Genomic DNA, 18,391 nt, shown 5'->3' with positions numbered 1-18,391 from the left:
AACGGATTTTCTCCCAAAAAGTACCTCTGAAGGATCTTAGAAGTATCTCTAACAAATTTCAAATGCAAGCTGAATGCACCCAAAACAATGTTGAAGTTTCTAATCTACACTAGGCCCAACGTGTAGACAATTGAAGGGAAACCTGGAATAAAATACAGAGGCTGTCATTGCAAATACAACCAAGGTGTTAGCATTTTCATTAAGGTCAGCAATGGAGGCATTCATATTTTTCACAGTCCAGGCTTCCTTTACTGACAGTCCAGATAGTTTTCTATGAAAAGCATATAGCACATTGTCTGTGCAATGCTGGTTATGTTCTGTATTTTAAAATAGGGTTTTTGTACTCACAGCAAAATGTTTTTCTTGGCATCCATTGAGGGACACAGGACGCAATAAACCTTTGGGTTATACTGCCACCTACAGGATTGGACACTGGCAAAACAAACTGTAGGCTAGCCAGGATACCCTCATAGCATGCTGCAATTTCCGAGCAAAGCAGTACCAAGAGCATGAGACCACAAGTTTGGATTTGAGCCACCTAGAAATGGGGGACAATCTGGGAATCAAGTTTTTTCTGAAAAGTTGTGTCTGAAAGACCGACTCGCACCCCAAACCACATACGGCCTATGGAGAGAAATCTTAGTGAAGTGGAGCGGGACAGAAGAACGATATTATGGTTGAGTTGAAGTACAGAAACCAGGTAGGAAGAAAGTCCTGGACCTCAATGGCACTTTGTCCTTATGCAAAACCAAAAAGCATTCCTTGCAAGATAAGACCATTAGTTAGGATACTTGCCTTGCAGAGATGATGGCTACAACAAATACCACCTTGTGAGTGAGGGGGAGCGAGGAATGTCCAATGCTTTTTGAAGCAGAGAGCGCCAGATGTAGATCCCACAGTCACAGGAGAATGAATAGGGGGAGCTATGATGAAAACGAACCTGTACAAATGGCAAAACCAGGGAATGTGAAGTTATTGGTCTCTGACACAAGATGGAAAAAGCAGAAATCTGACGATTTATAGTGCCGATAGGTAAACACAGATTCAGACCCAGCTGTAGGAAGCAGAAGATTCACCCAAAGAAGAAACATAGGATGGAAGCCCAGAGACTTGCACCAAGTGAAGTATGCCTTTCATTTTACATAAGACATTTTGGGATGTAAGCTTCCTAGTTTTAACTTCCCAGGATCCATGGATTCAAAGATGCCACTGTCTCTCTGAACCTGGGTTCCAACCGTTATGCTGTTGAAACCAGCAACTGTGAAGTAGGCTGGAGACGGAAAATTTGGACAATCCAGTATAGCCCATGGAGCATCCATCAGGTGTCTTACCATATCCGCCTGGACCAACCAAAACTATGAGGATCAATGCCCTGAATCTAGATCCTATAAAGCAGTTTACGAAAAAAAAAAAAAAAAAAATCAGAGTAGGAGAAGCATAGATCAGGGTGTGCGGATCCAACAGAGCATCTGGAGCAGTGATGGCGAACCCATATGCTTTGGAATTACATTTACCATGATGCTCATGCACTCTACAGTGTAGTTGAGCATCATGCGAAATGTAGTTCCAAAACATCTGGGGTACCAAAGTTCCCCATCACTGCTCTAGAGCATATACACTTCTTCAGCTAGAGGATCTCTGTACCCGGAGACAAACCTGGGCAGTTTAAAGTTGAACCTAGACATTACAAGGTCCACATCCAGCTTCTGCCACCTGTGACAGGTCCTGAAACATCTCCAGCTGTAGGAACCTCTCTCCCCCAAAGTCGAAATGCCAGCTGAGGAAGCCTGCTCCTAGAATTTACTCAGCAGTCAAGCCCGAAATGTAAAGTTTTGCCGCTCTACCTCTCGTCACAATGCGACTTTTGGATCCTTCCTGATAGAAGATTTATGCCACAAGTGTGGCATGTCTGACTGAATCCAGATCTCATGACACTCCAGCAGGATGGTAAAACACTGTAAAGAAAGCCAAATCGCCCAAAGCTCCAGAAACTTGGTCTGAAGACTGACGATGACCAAGTCCCCTACAATGACAGGGTGCCTAAGACCCATTCCAAGGCCCATTAGACTTGCATCTGTCATGAGGGTCTTTCAGGAGAAGGAACTTTCCCCAATAGCAGAGCTAGATTCCTGCAGCACCAGACCTGGGACAGCCTGGTATTTGGCACTAAGGGAATTGGTCTGTTCACAGATAAATAGACTTCTCCCATGACAGAATGTTGCGCTGTAGAGATCTAAAAGGTTAAAACCGGACTTCCTTGGAGGCTACCATCACACCTAAGCTTCCTATACAGAAGTGGAGAATAAGACAACTACTCAATTGTAGAGTTTAAATCTGGGATCAGAGAATCTGAAATTTACCCTGTGGGGGGGAACATTTCGGGTTTGACCTGTGTCTAGGACTGGACCTAGATTATCTTAGTGATAAGGGCACCCAGTGCAGTGGGACTATTCTCTCAGTATCTAGAACTTGGCAATAAGGCAATGTAAAGTACAGGGATGGGGCTAGGCCCCAGGTACTCATGAAACCCAAACAGTTGGTAGCAGATGAGGGTTGGATGGCTGGAGGCAACCACATATACTGTAGGTCAGCAGAAGAAAAGGAACAAAGATCAGAGTACCACATGGCTAACTGCGAGCAAGAGCAGAAACGAGGAGACGCTTCCTCGATGGTGAATTGCAGGAAAGAGAGCAGAGCACCCAACACACCCACTCAACAGAATGAGTATTTTCAAGGGGCCCAGTGACCAATCTAAATAAGGGACCTTCTGGTGACTCAGCCTGACCAGCCTACTCACTAAATGAGTCTTCAGAGACAGGGCAAGCAGAGGCAATGCCAGTGGCTCTGTACTTGGAAAAGGCGCTGCAGCCAACTTGTTACCAGAGTTTGAAAACCACCTTAAGCTGAATCCAGTTGCAACAGAAGAGAACATCTCTAGTAGCAATGTAGAGAAGAGTTTTGATTAAAGAAAAAAATGTTGCTAGTAAAAATAGGTTAGTTTTTTTCACAACAGAGCAGACAAAGATGTTCCGTTTGAAAGCAGCAGCAAAAGACTGAGGCATTCTGGAATTAGGATGGGCTATCCTGGGCTGCCCTACAGTTTTGTTTGCCAGTGTCCGATCTTCCTGTCAACAATCAGCAATTCACATTAAGGTTATACTGCTGTGTTCCTTAATGGGTGAGAAACACTTGCTTCCTTTGACAAGTGAGAACATGTATACAATATTCTGCTTACAAGGCATATCGATTTCCTCAATAGACCTGGAGTCAACATTTGATGTTGGGAGCATGGTAGTTTCTCTGCTGGATTCTGCCAAAGATAAATCACTTTTGCAAGCCTGCATTGACAGGACTGTTATTTAAAATTTACAGCAATGTTCAAATATCTTGAGTGGCCAATACTAAAGTCTGTGCTGGTTGGGTTGAAAATAATGTGTACTATACACAAGCAGACACACCAATGGCTCCAGGAACTGAGCTTAGAAGCTGCCATTAAGGTTACAATTTTCTACGAGTCTCTCTCAGCAAGGTGTAGACAGTGGACTACTAGACGGAGTGCCGTGGCCTGAAAGCTTGTTAGACAAGTGTCCATTCTCCTGAGTGACCCGTTGTGTGTAGAACAGGATGTAAGCTTGTGCCTTGCAGACTTCTTCCACTGTGCATGTGTGCAGCTTAGAGTCATTACAGTGCACCCAAAAGCCTAAAGGAAAAGGTAAGAGTAAAAACATAATAAAAAAAAAAAGTTAACATTGGGGGAGTTATTTGTTCATCTATGTGTCTGGAATGTGTCAAAACATGATTTGATAAAAAAAATAAAAAAAAAAATGGATAAACACATACAAATCTTTTACAATAAATTGCAATAGTCTTGGAGAAGTCTAGATGTAGATTTTAAACAATGTATATTTGAAAAATGAAAACGCTCAATTCGTTGCGTAAAGGAAACCTCAATGTTATGTCTGTAGATATGCACTTTACATACTACTGGCACGTTTTTCAGTGTTTACAGTTATTCAATAGTATTACACTCAAATTCTCAAAAGGATAGGTGAGAATGAAAAAGGGAGGGAAACATCATAGATGAGATTAAAAGGGAGGCTCAGAAAGACAATGCATTCTGTGGTGATGAGAGTTACCAATGCCCACTAATAGTAAGTAAAATGCTATATATTCTGACTATATGCTGCATCTTCGTTTAGTGTGAAGAAGATACTGTCTCCTATGAGAACATTTTTACAAACCATGATGTGAGCCGAGCCTGTGTTTGCAAGCAGTTCTACCACACACAGCTTAAGCTCTATCACATCTGATACTGCACTAAGGGTAGGTGCAGCAGAGGGCAACTAGAAAGAGAAGAATACAATACACCTAGAAGCGTCATATTCTTCACATTTTCCCCCTGCCTGTAACTTTAGTAGTGTGTTGGAATAAAGCACTAATATACGGTAATAAATAAAAAGCGGAATTTTGACTTACCTGTAAACGCCAGGCTGAACTTCATAGACTCTGGGTTTTAGGGTCGTACCTTTTGGTGATTGGACACTTGCAAAGCCTTTGAGGATATGCCCCCTGGATGCCTCCCCTATAACCCTACACAACTCCATGAGTCCTCAGTTTTGTAGCAAGCAATGCAGCGTAACCCAGGAATAAAAGAGGGTGGCTTGTGTGCTGTACTATACTCCCAAATATCTAATTTACAGATCAAATTTCCTCTTAACGGTACAGGACACAGGCTAAGTATTCATAGACCATGGGATGTCCCTAAGCAATGAATGAGAAGGAATGGAAAATAGGCAAACAGAACTGTGCCAAAAGGCCCAACAGGGATCAACAGACCCAATCTCAAAGTGCAACTGCAAGTACATTGCAGCCAAAGCTACATTTGCAGAAAATTGGTTGTCTACCTGGTAGAAATCAGAAAATAAATTAAATGATGAGAGGAGGTTTGGTGCTGGAAAACTGAGAAAATACACAAACTGGGGAGTGGGAGCATAAAAATGTAGTTTTCCTTCCTTAAAAAGAGTGTAAGCTCTGAAGAGTTGTCTTTTTCATCTAGGGATGGTGGACTTTGCAAGGTCCTGAGGGTGAGCCGAAAAAAGAAGTCCATCTTCCGGACAGAAGCAAATGCTTTGGAGTAGACCAACTGCTATGACTACATCCAGGCAATGAGGAGCCATTTCCATAGGGTCTTTGAAATAGGGCATAATATGGAAGGACTATGTCTTCATTGAGGTGGAAGACTGAAGCCACCTTAGGAAGAAAAGAGAGTCTTGGGTGGAAGACTACTTTTTCTTTGTAAAGAAGAGGAATGGCTCTTGAGCCATATCTGACAGGAAGGCTCATCTGATGGGTTCAAAAGGATGGTTTCTCCAGGGCAGGGAGAGCCAAATTGAGGCCCGATCCAAGATACACTTTGGATAAATGTTGTAAAGGAGAGTCAGGTCAGAGTATGTTGAAAGAGAATGGACAAGGCCGAAAGCTGTCCTTTCAGAGCATTAGGCCAACTTCTGGTCAAGTCCTAAGTACTAGGATTAAAGTGCATGTGTTCATACCAGGCTAAGTAAGATTTCCAAAAAGCATGCACCAATACAGTTTTTTTTCCTTTTAAAATCGGCGGGTAACGATACTTTCGCTCAAGTTCTTGCCAATACCAAGTACCGATACTTTGCGGAGCAATATGCACCCATACAAAATGAATGGGCGCAAATCGCACTGAAAATAAACTTTTTGTTTGCCCAATTTCTTATGAGCTAGGCACGCACTTTTGGTAAGTGGAGGGCACTTGGTGTGAAGATTTATATTGGAAGGCTCACCTAGTGGTGGAAATTTTACGTAATGCACAGCTGGACCTTTCTGATTAAATGCTTTGGAGAATATATATAGTATGTGGTAAAGGAAATTTGCAATGAATTTGCGTGACGCTGCATTCTCAGGTGTACAGGAGTCTGGAAGGGAGAAATCTTCCACAGTCTCCAACATCGGCCGAGTCATTCTCCTCTATTTCCACCTCTTGTAGGCTGGGAATATAGGGATCTGACTCAGGCAGAGATGGCAGAACTGGAGAAAGTGCCTCCATTTTGGAGCCCTGGACAGCGATGACTGTATTAATGCCATTAATTGGCAAAATTGTGATATAGTTTAAAAAAAAAAAAAAAGAAAAGAAAAAAAAAATAGTTGAGTAGGCTGCTTTTTGCGTGCCTGAAATAAAACTACAATTGGATGCAGAGCCCACTATTAGAATCGGGTCCTGCTCTGATGCAAGGAAAGAACTGTTACTCTGAGGTTGAGTGGGCCTTTGGCACAGCAAATGTTCATTTGAGTTTGCCGTGGCTTCCTTTTTGCCTGGTTTTCACACTAGCTACAGATAAGGGTATTCCCCTGTGGGGTACTCAAGGAGTACTCAAGGAGTAAAATGCAGAATATAGAGTAACTGTATCTGAGAAGGACAGCTTACGCAGTAACAAGGGTGCAGACCATCCTGTAGCAAAGTCCCCATGGCAAAGGGGCAGGAGCAAGTCCTCAAGTACAATATAAGGGCTCTAGTCTAGGCAAAGTGGCAGTAAACTCTGTGACCCTGTGGTGTGATGCAACACCTGGTCCTCCACAGGAGGCTAATCGCCAAGTGGTTGAGTTTTAGCTCAAAGTGTGAAAAGTTTACACTGTAAAGTGAATACATTGCCAACATAACCCTGGATTTTACAGTAATGGACAAAGACACAGGGTGACCCTGGCTTACGTTGGATCTGATGAAACAGCGGATGCTGAGAAACGCGTCATCCTATTGGTTGGCCCGAGTTCCCACGTCACTTCCGGTTTAACGACGGTACGTTGCGCTCCACGCTGGAACGCATGCCGCTCTGAAGCAGCGTTCACGGTTCCTGGTCCTCCTGCGGTTCCCAAGACCTTGGATTTTGATCTCCTCCGGCACCGTGGTCCTGAGAAATGCCAGCTTGAACCCCTGGAGCTGCTAATGACACACTGACACCGGATCAGCTTCTTGCCCTATCTTGCCTGTGAGTAACCAATTTATTGTTTATGACATAATTTTTAATTAAATCCTTACATACTGCACTTAGTTTGGCGCATCTCCTTCTTTTCTGTATATCTTCCAGAGCTCGCTTCTGCTTCAGGATTGCTGCCGCTAGTGCTTTTGGACTATTATTGGACATTTATTTAATTAATTTTTTTCTCCCTTGTTACTGACATGGACCTTATGAAATGCTAATTTTACCGATTGTTGATTATGCTCTTTTAGTAATGCGCCAACCAATTTTTTACATTGACCCTGGCTTACTGGACACAGTGCTGGTCCTTCTATAGGGTCCAGGCTTCACCCAACAGAGTGGGCATACCCCCGAACAGTTCTGTGTTCAATGAGAATGGATCACGGCCCTACACCTGTGTAGAACTCTGTGGCTAACTACACATGCTGATTCAGTGCAGGATTCAGTGCCTGAATCAAGATTACAGGCCCCACTGTGTGTGGTTTTATCAAGGTTGAACCGATTTAGGCACACTGCTTATATTGTTGTATGAGAAGAAAAGATGACAGAAGAGTTGACTTAAGAATCAGAAGAAAAAGTAGTTAAGCTAAGAGTGATGTCTCTATAAGGGAGAAGGCCCATCAGCTTAGGACACTAGCAAAAAACCGAGAACTCTTGGAGTGCGGAAGGGTTATAAGGGAGGCTGCCTGGAAGCTGATCCTTAAAAAGCTTTGCCAGTGTCCAATATCTTGAAGTTTGGAACCAATAACCCAGGGTCTACAAATACGGAACCTGTGTCCTATACTGTACTATTAAGATCGTTTGGTCTGAGGACAAGCTAGAATTACAATCATTAAATGCAACTGAAAGCATTCTAATATATGTGTGCGCTTTTTAAATTTACTTGGAAAGCCTTACAAGCTTTTACAATCATATTAACCATATCAACTACCTCCTTCCGGATTGTAGCAGAAAGCTGTATAATGTCCAGAACCAAATCCTTTTCCATGATGCATCACCACAGCAGACAGGTCATAGATAAAGTGATCCGATTTCAGGGCTGCAGTAGATTCTATACAACAATACGGCTTCATGTTTAGCATTTGATCAAACTGCACGTGTACTCCAATTTTCTCACGATGATTGCGACCAGACCACCTGAAAATGAAAACAATTAAAGTTATGTTTCGGTGTGAATACCCACTTTCTGATAAGGTTAGCGTGCGCTTGAAAAGGTAAGTTTGGGTTTGACAATTTGAGTGTATTTTTAGCATTAATGGTTTAAAGTGTTAAAGTTAATTTTAAGGTTGAGGTCAAGGGTTATTAGCTTAGATTATTAAGTGTACCTGACCTGGCCTGAAACATTTCCAAGATAAAGCTAAAGTGCAAACATGTTGTGGTAAGTACCCCCATCAATCTTCAAATCAAACCTTGTGCAGCACCTTGGATCCTAGACCTAGGGCTTGAACTTGGGCTTAGCACCAGGAGGGGGTGATACTTGACCTTTACTTGGGCAAGAGCTGAAGATCCATGTTCACTCTAGGCCTAGGACTCGAGGAGCTCCATAGGATACAGCGTTTGATTCCAAGACTAATACAGGTTCTGTTACCTTAGAAATGTTTTAGGACATGTTAGATATATGTCCAGGTTTAAGGATAGATCACAAGAACAGGGTTAGAGTCCGTTTGGCAATCTTGTTTTGATACTGAAAGCCCCAAAACACCCAAGAGCAGAAAACCAACATAACAGAATAGAAAACTGCTACTGGCAGTAGGCAACCTCAGCACTCCAGCTGTGTTATAAATACACATCCCATGAGCAAGACTGTCAGCCACAGGCATGATGGGATTTGTATTTCATCACAGCTGGAGTGCCAAGGTTGACTATCCCTGGGCTATACATTTATAACTGAAAAATCAGATTAAATGGCCCCTTAAATTCAATCAATCTCCACCTGAAGAAATGTTTCCTGTTTTTGGTGAAACAAAATGAGGTGATCAACCCCCAGGTTGGTTGTAACTCTGCATCTGTACAGCCTCAAGCAGCATAGACTTCTCCATTTATTCCTACAGAATGCCTTACGAGACAACACGGAAAACCCATTGCTGAATTTATAGGAAAACTCCAGGCAAACTAAAATATTAAGCCATGAACATTGAAACTTTAAAGTCATTCACTTGTGTCTATGTTTGTTTTTGAATGTTGTATTTGAATGAAAACCCGTTCCACATTTTTTTTAGCCTGCGCCTGGAAATTAAAGATGAGACAGCATACTGTTTGTGCAGTCTGCACAAAAAATAGCCATTGCACACAATACAATTTCTTTCAATAAACCCTCCATGTCAACAATTAGAAACTTGGCCTCAAATGTAAAGTTCACTTTTAAATTTGCATACATTTAAGGATCACCTATCTTTGCAAGACATATCCATATAGGTTTCTCCCAGATATCAGAAAACCAGGCGCACACAAGGGCTCGGACTGTCCGGGAATCCTTTGGAGCATGCCTATACCATTACCTGAATCTCTTGAGATGGAGTCGCAAGACTTGAGGTAGCTGACACACCATCAGCTGTTTCTGAGCTTCTGTAAGGATGACCGGTTTGGATGAGAACTTCCTCCGCTTGGCTGCACATATCAAGAAAGAAATGGGTAGTGGAATTGTAAACGCACAGAAAAACTATATTCTCATACATTTCTAAGCTACGCTTATAGCCTTGCCTTTTGTAACATATATTCCTTTGGTTATCTTCATAACACTTAAAGTGAACATTTGAGGACAAACAAATTAAACATTTCAAAGCCAAAATGGTGTTTAAGTTTTGGTAAAAATAAAGAATGGTTAAAGAGACAGAGAATGAAGTTGCCGCAGCGGGGGATACAGAGGCCAATAAAGCCTGCATTACCTTTAAAGCAGGTATAGGCTATCTTAATTATTTTGTTTCAACAATGTGTCCCTCAAGCACAACCCTTCCAAAGCAAATGTGACATTATGGACTTCCCCTAGTGGACCTCCCAAGCGGCAATGGCCATACCCGCTGAAATAATGCAATAACAAATTGTGTTTTTTTATTGGGAGATGGAAGCGGAAAGGTGTGTCAAATCAAAAGTGGCATTTGCTGTTGTCTCAGGGCAGAATGTATATTTTCGTTTTGAATGAATGAAACTTGAATGAAAAACTTATAAAGCGCGGCGCATGCAAACTGAATCGCTTCTGGGCGCTAGTTTTACACACAGGGCTGAAATATATGTGCCTTGGGATGCTTGTATGTACTTGTGTTTGCCTTCAAAACAATCACACAGGGTGTACCTCCCCTGCTTTCCAAATGGAGTCTAAACTCTCTGCCCTGTCCTGACACCAAACCTCACACCACCCCCGCCCCATCATTCCTATCAAAATGTCAGCACCTCTAGCAGGGCTCAAGTAAAATCAACTAAACAAAACTAAGGAGCCTATTCATAAATGATGTATAAATCTGGAAGGTGAATACAAGTTTCAGCAATTTTCTTTCATGCTGCAATAAATTGTATTGAGTGATAATAATAAATGTACTATGGTTGGAAAGCTAGTGAATGTACTGTATGCTTGGAAGGGCACGTGAACTTTAAGAGATCGTACACACCTGCCTGCAGCGTTTTATGCCCTGTACACACCATCAGGCTTTTGCCCGGCCAAAAGCACATCTGAATTTTGACAGAATTCCATCGGAGTAAAATAGAACATGTTCTATATTCAAACTCATATGGAATTTTCGATGGGGCATACAGACGGTCGGAATTTCTTATGGAAAAAGTCAGTTGGAAATTTCATATTGTGTGTACAGGGCTTTACTGTGTGGGCAGGCATGTGTTGTGTGGCAGTGGTGAAATGGGCAGTGATGAGCCGTTATAGCGTATCACATTGTTTACAGGTTTTTCTTCTAGAAAAAGACACTTCATTAAAGTTTAAGCACCACATCTGAGCTGCAGTGTGTAATTCAGAGAGTTGTGCTACAGCAGGTCTGCAATTTTCCACACGGCTGCATATGAATGGAGCACAAAGGGAACAACTGTTTTCTATGTGCCCTAGAGGTCATCTACATGGTTGCTCTGCAGAAAAACGTGGACTACCACATATAGTGTGAATAAGCCCTTAGTATACTTTTCCCTTCAGGGTTCCCTTTCCACAGTCATTTCCATAATAATGCTGCACCTAAACCACATGTCTCCAGTGATTTTCATTATAAATTCTTACAGTGTTGTATGTATGGAGGGAGCTGCATTGACTGGCATGGTAGATAAACAAAAAAAAAACAACCCACATAGTGAATATAACCAACACCGTAGTTTAGACAAGTATGACTGGTTAGGAAAATAACCACAGGGAGGATGGCCCTGAATGGTAAATTCACTGAAAGTTAACTTTTTTTTATACAAATTTTACCGATTTCACTGCCAAGTCTGTATGCCGTACAGACCTATAAAAGGTCCTGCAGGTGGCCAGGTCAGTACAGTGTACGGACCTTCCTTCTCCCTCTCCTATAAGCTTATGGTCACTTCAATGACCATAAGCTTATATCAGAATTGTTCATCAGACGCTGCTGAACAATTCTATAAACACTGATCAGCAGATTATAACCTGCTGATCAGTTATTAACCCCTAATGTGACTGACCCTCCCCCTCTCCATGCCGCCACTTTCCTGTCACCAGCCTTTCTAACTCCCGCAGCTTCCTTCCACCTAAAACGACTTCCCCCACTCTTCTCTCCTATCCCCTACAACCCCCCCCCCCCCACAACACCAACTCCCCCCCCCACCCTCCCTGCGGCCACCATAAGCCACCATTCTTCCTGCGCCGCTCCTGCCGGCTTCAGGTGCTGCTGGGGGGGCCAAATCTGGACCCCCCCCCCCATCAGATAGCCCCCCAATACTGGCACCCTGCACCCCGATCAACCTCTGCTCCAGCGGCATCTCTCCCTCCCCTCCCGCAGCTTCTGCCCCGGTAAGTCAACAGGCTGGGGATCGTGGCAGAGGGAGAAGGGGGGGGGGGTTGAGAGAGCGGTGTGGGAGATGTTTGGGCTTGGGGGGCTTGGTAAACTTGTGTCCACCATCCCCCTAAGTGTGGCACCCTGGGTGCATGCAGCAATCACTGTGATCGCTGCCATGTGCCCACTGCCATCTCATAATAGTAACCCGTGAATGTTACTATGTATCAGACTGTCAGTTTATAAAAGACTGAGGAATCTCTATACAGATTCCTTATCAATTCAAGTAAAGTGATACAGAGAAAGACTCTCTCAGTCCCTTTCTCTGTCTCAAAAAAATAGATATGGGGGTCTGTTTAGACCTCCGATATCTCACCTGAAAAACGGACAGGCAGACCCGAATCGGTGTGCTTGTGTGAAAGGGGCCTATGGCCTTGTTCACACAGGGCATACACAGCGTACCTTTACAGGGATGCACAGATGTTCTGTGCATCTCTGTGCAGACAGTCCCATTGATGTCATTTGGGATGTAGCACCTGCACCAACAGAGCCGTTGCTCCCAATTTTACATCCACGTAGGTCCGCATGCATGTCCCTGTCAGTGTTCGGGGTCGTGTACCCACACGGATGTCAGATTGGGAACAGCAGCTATGCCTGTGCAGTCGTTGCATCCCAATAGACATAAATGGACATGCCTGTATGGAGATTCAGGGAACACCTTTGCATCCCTATGCGGTTAAACATGGCCCCCCATGGGTGTATATTTTAGTATGCCACATGTGAATGATGCTTTAGTACACATTTGGCAGGAATTTTGTAAGTTATGTGTTTATGTGAAATATTAATGATTTTAGTGTATTTTTTGAGAAAATGGCAATATGATGAACATTTGCGCAATTATTGCAGGGCCCACAAAATCTGTAGCACTTTATTTTTTCCAGGTCATGTGCTTTTAGAAAATGTCTAGTTTGAGGGGTCTTTTCAAATTCTGAAAGTAAGTGAAAAACGAAAACCTCCAGATTTGAGAAATGTTTGGGTACGTTGAATTTTTACCATTTTGCAAAAAGGCACAATTTCAAGTTTACAAAATATTCACTAACTCCATACAGGTTAAGCTTTTATATTTAGTAAGGATTCAGCAGGAATTTTGTAAAATTTGCTGTTTTTTTTATCTGCCAATAATTTTAGTGTATTTTTTTGCAAATATATTGCTTTGATAAACATTTGCGCAAATACCATGGGGTCTAAAAAATCACTAGCAGCTTATTTTTATTCTACTGATCATGTGCTTCAGAAAATATATGGTTTGTGGGGGTCTCCCACAAATTCTGAAAGCTATAAGTTAGGGGAAAAATAAAAAAAAGCAAAGGAAAAAGTGCAAAAGTGGTCTGGCCACCTGAGTGTACAAAATGGAGCACAGGGCCTGGCAGTGAAAGGGTTGAACAACAGAGACACCTACACTGTGCATGCTGCATTAACACTAAGCTATTAGAACAGGACAAACGTAACGTTGGATAGTACAGAATACCCTTGAGAATACATACTGCATCTACTCACTGTTGCACTGATCACAGGCGTAGATCTTCCCCTCTAAAGCCTCAGTCTCTGTAAACTTAGCCAGCATCTCGGTCAGTAGGCAAGGTCGCTGAGAGGCACTCTCTTTTCCACTGCAATGATATCTCTCAGGAAACTCCAAGGATAAGTCCCAAAATGGCTCTACTGTATTGGACTTGTTGTCACAGGCAAGACAGGTGACCTGAACAAAGATGTGATTTATTATCCTTCAGATTTAGAAATACAATAATGACTTAAAGCACTATAAAACAAAAAAAAAGGTAAAAAATAAAATAAAAAATCTGGTGTACACCAAAAAGTGTCAAATTGTCAATAATGCATGCATCATATTCCGTAATAGTCTATGAAGAAAAGAGTTCTTTTGACTGAGTATATGACAGACAACCCAGTGTGCCCTCCTCTAGCCTTGATAGGTGCTAAAGAAGAGGTTTGAGGTAGCAAAAAACAAATACACACTCACCGCTATGCTGCAGCTGTCCCTTATCAGCTTTAAAGTGGATGCAAACCCTCTCATACCCAGTGCAGTGAACAGCATCAGATGATACACAGAGATTAAACAAATCTCCCTACATAAGTTTTACATGTATATCTGCTGCCTTTGCCTTTCTAAAATTCTTTAAAAAAAGAAGTGCAGAAATCTTTCTTCCCGTTTCAGCAGTGGGAGGGGAGTCTGGGCATACACTGTGTGAGCTGATTGGAGGAAAGGCATACACCTCTCCTTATAGGCAGAGGAACGAAGGAACATGCAGAACTGCAATCTGAATAGAGACGCTCTCTGCTCATCTCCAAGTTCTCTCCCTGATACAACATTTCCAGCTGCTTTTATCTCATGTGTCGGAGAGCTCGTCAGAAATTATGCTGAAAACAGAGGAACAGAGCAGCAGAAAGACACAGCAAAAAAAAAAAAAAAAATAGCGCTGCTATACCGCCTGAAAAACTCCTGCCCAGTAACCTCAATGTGAAAGCCGGAGGGCTTTCACACTGAGGCGATGCCCTGGCAGGAGAGAAAAAAATCTCCTGCAAGCAGCATCTTTGGAGCGGTATGTATACCGCTCCTTCCCATTTAAAACAATGGAAAACCGCGGTAATACCGCCCGCAATGCGCCTCTGCAGACCCTTTTTTGGCCGCTAGCGGGGGTTAAAACAGCAGTTCTAATTTTGTTATTCATGGTTTTCACTGCCATCTTCTTCCCTCTAATTAGAACCCCCAAACATTATAGATTTTTTTTATTCTAACACCCTAGAGAATAAAATGGCGGTCGTTGCAATACTTTCTGTCACACCGTATTTGCGCAGCGGTCTTACAAGTGCACTTTTTTGGGGGGAAAATACATTTTTTTTTTTAAATAAAAAAATAAAACAGTAAGGTTAGCCCAATTTTTTTTTTTATATTGTGAAAGATAATGTTACGCCGAGTAAATTGATACCCAACATGTCACGCTTCAAAATTGCATCCGCTCGTGGAATGGCGAAAAACTTCTACCCTTTAAAATCTCCATCGGCGACCTTTAAAAAATTCTACAGGTTGCATGTTTTGAGTTACAGAGAAGGTCCAAGGCTAGAATTATTGCTCTCGCTCTACCAATCATGGCGATACCTCACATGTGTGGTTTGAATACCGTTTACATATGCGGGCGCTACTCACGGATGTGTTCGCTTCTGCGCGCAAGTTTGGCGGGATGGGGTGCGTTTTTTGGCTCCTAACCTTTTTAGCTGGCTCCTAGATTCCAAGCAAATTCGTCAAACCCTGCCTCAGATGATACACAAGGATGAACCAAATCTCCCTGCATAGGTTTTATATGTATATCTGCTGTGTTCACATTTATATACCGTTTAGAAAGTTGAGATCGTGTTAGAACATTTTCTCTTCCTGGTTAACACAGAGTGTGATGTCTGGGCATACAGCCAAGATAGCTACAATTGCTGATTGGAGGAAAGGCACACACCACCTCTCATCATAGGCAGAGACTCAGAGCGGTTTTGTAATAGGAGCTGCTCTCTGCTGCTCTATTTTTGCACCCTCCTTTGACAAAAGATTCTGGCTGCTTTTGTCCAAAACGTCAAAAAATTTAAGGAGTTCTCAGGCTGATACCAGAGTAACCGTTCAGAAGAGAGCTATAAGACTTAGCTCATTGGAAAGAGATAACAAAATACTGCAGATATATGTGCCCAGCTTAAATTTCATGAATCGGTTTACATCCACTTTAAAAAAGGAGAAATCCAGCCTGAGTTTTTTAGGCTGGGCTTCTCCTATGGGTCACAGGAGTGAAATTTGTTTGGCACTCCTGTGACCTGTTTTCAGTGGAGCGTGGTCTGAAGCCCGCTCCCCACTGACATCAATGCCATCAGTTGGGGCAGCGCGTCATCACGACTTCCATGTCGGGATCCGCCAGCTGCCCTGATTGATGAAAGTCTCAGCGAGCCACTGAGACAGCTTCTCCCCGTGTCTCGGTTCTCAGTGCAGACAGTGGGGGGCAGCTGCAGAATCAGTCTGATGCTCCATCCACTGAGGCAAGTATGAATAAACAAAAACAACTGAAAACCCACATTTCCTTTTTAAGTGGTTAAAGCGGATCTCCACTCTAAAGTGGAGTCCCGCTGATCGGAACCCTCCCCCCCTCCGGTGTCACATTTGACACCTTTCAGGGGGAGGGGGGTGCAGATACCTGTCTACAGACAGGTATCTGCACCCACTTCCGGCCCTACGATACGGGCAAAGGACGGGTTTTTCCTCCGCTTCCCGTCGCCCCCCCCGTTGTATGCTGGGAACACTCGGCTCCCAGCACACAGCGGGAGCCAATCGGCGGGCGCAGCGCGACTCGCGCATGCGCCGTAGGGAACCGGGCAGTGAAGCCGGAGCGCTTCACTTCCTGGTTCCCTCACCGTGGATGGAGGGGGGAGCAGCAGGGTGACGAGCGATCGGCTCGTCATCTGCTGCGATCACCGCTGGACTCCAGGACAGGTAAGTGTCTTTATATTAAAAGTCAGCAGCTGCAGTATTTGTAGCTGCTTGCTTTTAATATAGTTTTTTAGTGGCACATCCGCTTTAAGATCGGAAGGGAGGTAGAATCTCGATTCTTTAACGATTAATCGTGCAGCTCTACTTTGAATACAGTGCAAACCAAGCACTAACATCTAACACTATTTAGCACTTCCCTCACCAATATGTGAGAATGGTAATTATTACAGGCATCTGGAGAAAAAAGAAACTACATTACAAATTTAAAGCGGTATTAAACCCAAAATCAAATGTAAAATATAAAATATAATATTAATAATATTTGACCCTACTTCTCCTGTGGGTCACAGGAGTGCATTTAGGTGCAGACCCAAGTGCACTCCTGTAACCCAGATTCATCTGACAAGATAAAATCTACTGTTGGGATCCTACCAGATGCCTGAGCAGCCGCGGTTGCCCCTCAACAGGCCATAGCCCGTATCCCCCTTTTCTTCTTCAGTGGTCTCTTTATTGCTGATGTAAATGTACCCATGATGGTGGAAGGAGAGGAGAAAAGGGGAGTAGACATTGAGGGGGAGAGGTATGAGATGTAAATGGGGTTTGTAATTAAAAAAAGGGGGGGATAGAGATTGACAAAACAAGAAAACAAATGAAAGTGCAATTAAGGGACTCCAGGGAAAGCCTATATAAAGTGGCTATCAATCATCTCCATGAGGCCTTTCCACTTTCAGGTCCCCGGGGTCAGCCAGGCTTTGGATTGCTACTCAGGGTGTGGTGTATTAGTGAGCTCCAATGTCGGGCTCTGGTTACACTGAACATGACATTACATTCAGGAATTCCGGAGTGGATTCGTAGTGCGTTTACCATGTCTATGTCTTTTTATATTTTGGTCAGCCAATCCTGAGCAGAGAAGTCTTTCTGTCCAATTCAAACATGATCCTGTCTACTTGAATAACTTGCAAGGAATGTGCACAGTGGCTCTTCCTCCCTGTCCTCCCCAAGCAGCTACTTCTCCAGGCTGCCTCCAAGAATGCAAATAAAGTTGCAGAACTGATCCAGTCAGAAATGCTATTATCACGTCACCGGCCAACTAAAATAACCATCTGGGTCCACAAAAACATTGAACGTGATTTATGAGATTCTGCAAAATGTTTTATATACTGTATTATATGGACTGCTCATAACATGCTGGATATGGTCATTTTAACCCGCAGGAAAGCTGTAGGTACACTGCATTGCACCCACAGTGTGGGTAAAGTGCAGCACATCAGTGTGAAAGCAGCCCTATACTATTATGCTTTACACGGACCTGAAAATCTTTTCTTTCCTGTGGCCGGCTGGAGACCGCTACCTGCCATAAGAAGCAGAGTGCAGTTGGTATCAGGAGCCAGCACCTACAGAGGAGGCATCGGCTTATGCGGCTCTTGCTCCCTACTACAAATCCAACTTTACAAGTCGTCCCCTTTGCATTGCACTCTGATGCTCTGGAATGGCAGGTCAGCAAACAGAGACTTTTGAGTGAAACTCTGCTTTAAGTTTCTAAAATCAGGCCAAATAGATTTTTACATTTCAACCATAGACCTACCGACTCAGCAAGTAAACCATATCTTTTGGGGAAAGATATTACAATTATTTCAAATTTATTATTAATATAACTAAAATTATGGATTTAACAAAATGTTTCTAGTACAAAGCATTAGCATAGAGATTTACAAATTAACTTAACCACTTGCCGCCCGGCAATGACAAATTGACGTCGGCAAAGTGGTTGTAGAATCCTGACTGGACGTCATTTAACGGGGGGCGCGCATCGCGGCGATCATTGTTGCAGGGGGTCAGTCTGACACCCCGCAACACCGATCTCGGTAAAGAGTCTCTCACGGAGACTCTTTACCACGTGATCAGCCGTG

General features: G+C 43.2%; 1 protein-coding gene across 2 annotated transcripts in view; it reads right to left on the bottom strand.

Moving 5' to 3' along the window:
* Window positions 1–1,587: 1,587 nt before the first annotated feature.
* USP44 (ubiquitin specific peptidase 44) overlaps window positions 1,588–18,391 on the bottom strand; it is a 52,283-nt gene continuing 35,479 nt past the window's right edge. For both annotated transcript variants that reach the window (XM_040344111.1, XM_040344112.1), the window contains 4 exons: window positions 13,505–13,703; window positions 9,503–9,611; window positions 7,936–8,141; window positions 1,588–3,700 (listed from right to left, as the gene is read on the bottom strand). In XM_040344111.1, coding sequence (XP_040200045.1) covers window positions 3,522–3,700; window positions 7,936–8,141; window positions 9,503–9,611; window positions 13,505–13,703 — 693 coding nt within the window. In that variant the 3' untranslated portion in view covers window positions 1,588–3,521. The remainder of the gene's footprint in view (window positions 3,701–7,935; window positions 8,142–9,502; window positions 9,612–13,504; window positions 13,704–18,391) is intronic.

This window comes from Rana temporaria, chromosome 3 (genome assembly GCF_905171775.1).
Source record: "Rana temporaria chromosome 3, aRanTem1.1, whole genome shotgun sequence".
In the NCBI taxonomy this organism is placed as follows: domain Eukaryota; kingdom Metazoa; phylum Chordata; class Amphibia; order Anura; family Ranidae; genus Rana; species Rana temporaria.
This window is presented reverse-complemented; position numbering and strand designations above follow the sequence as displayed.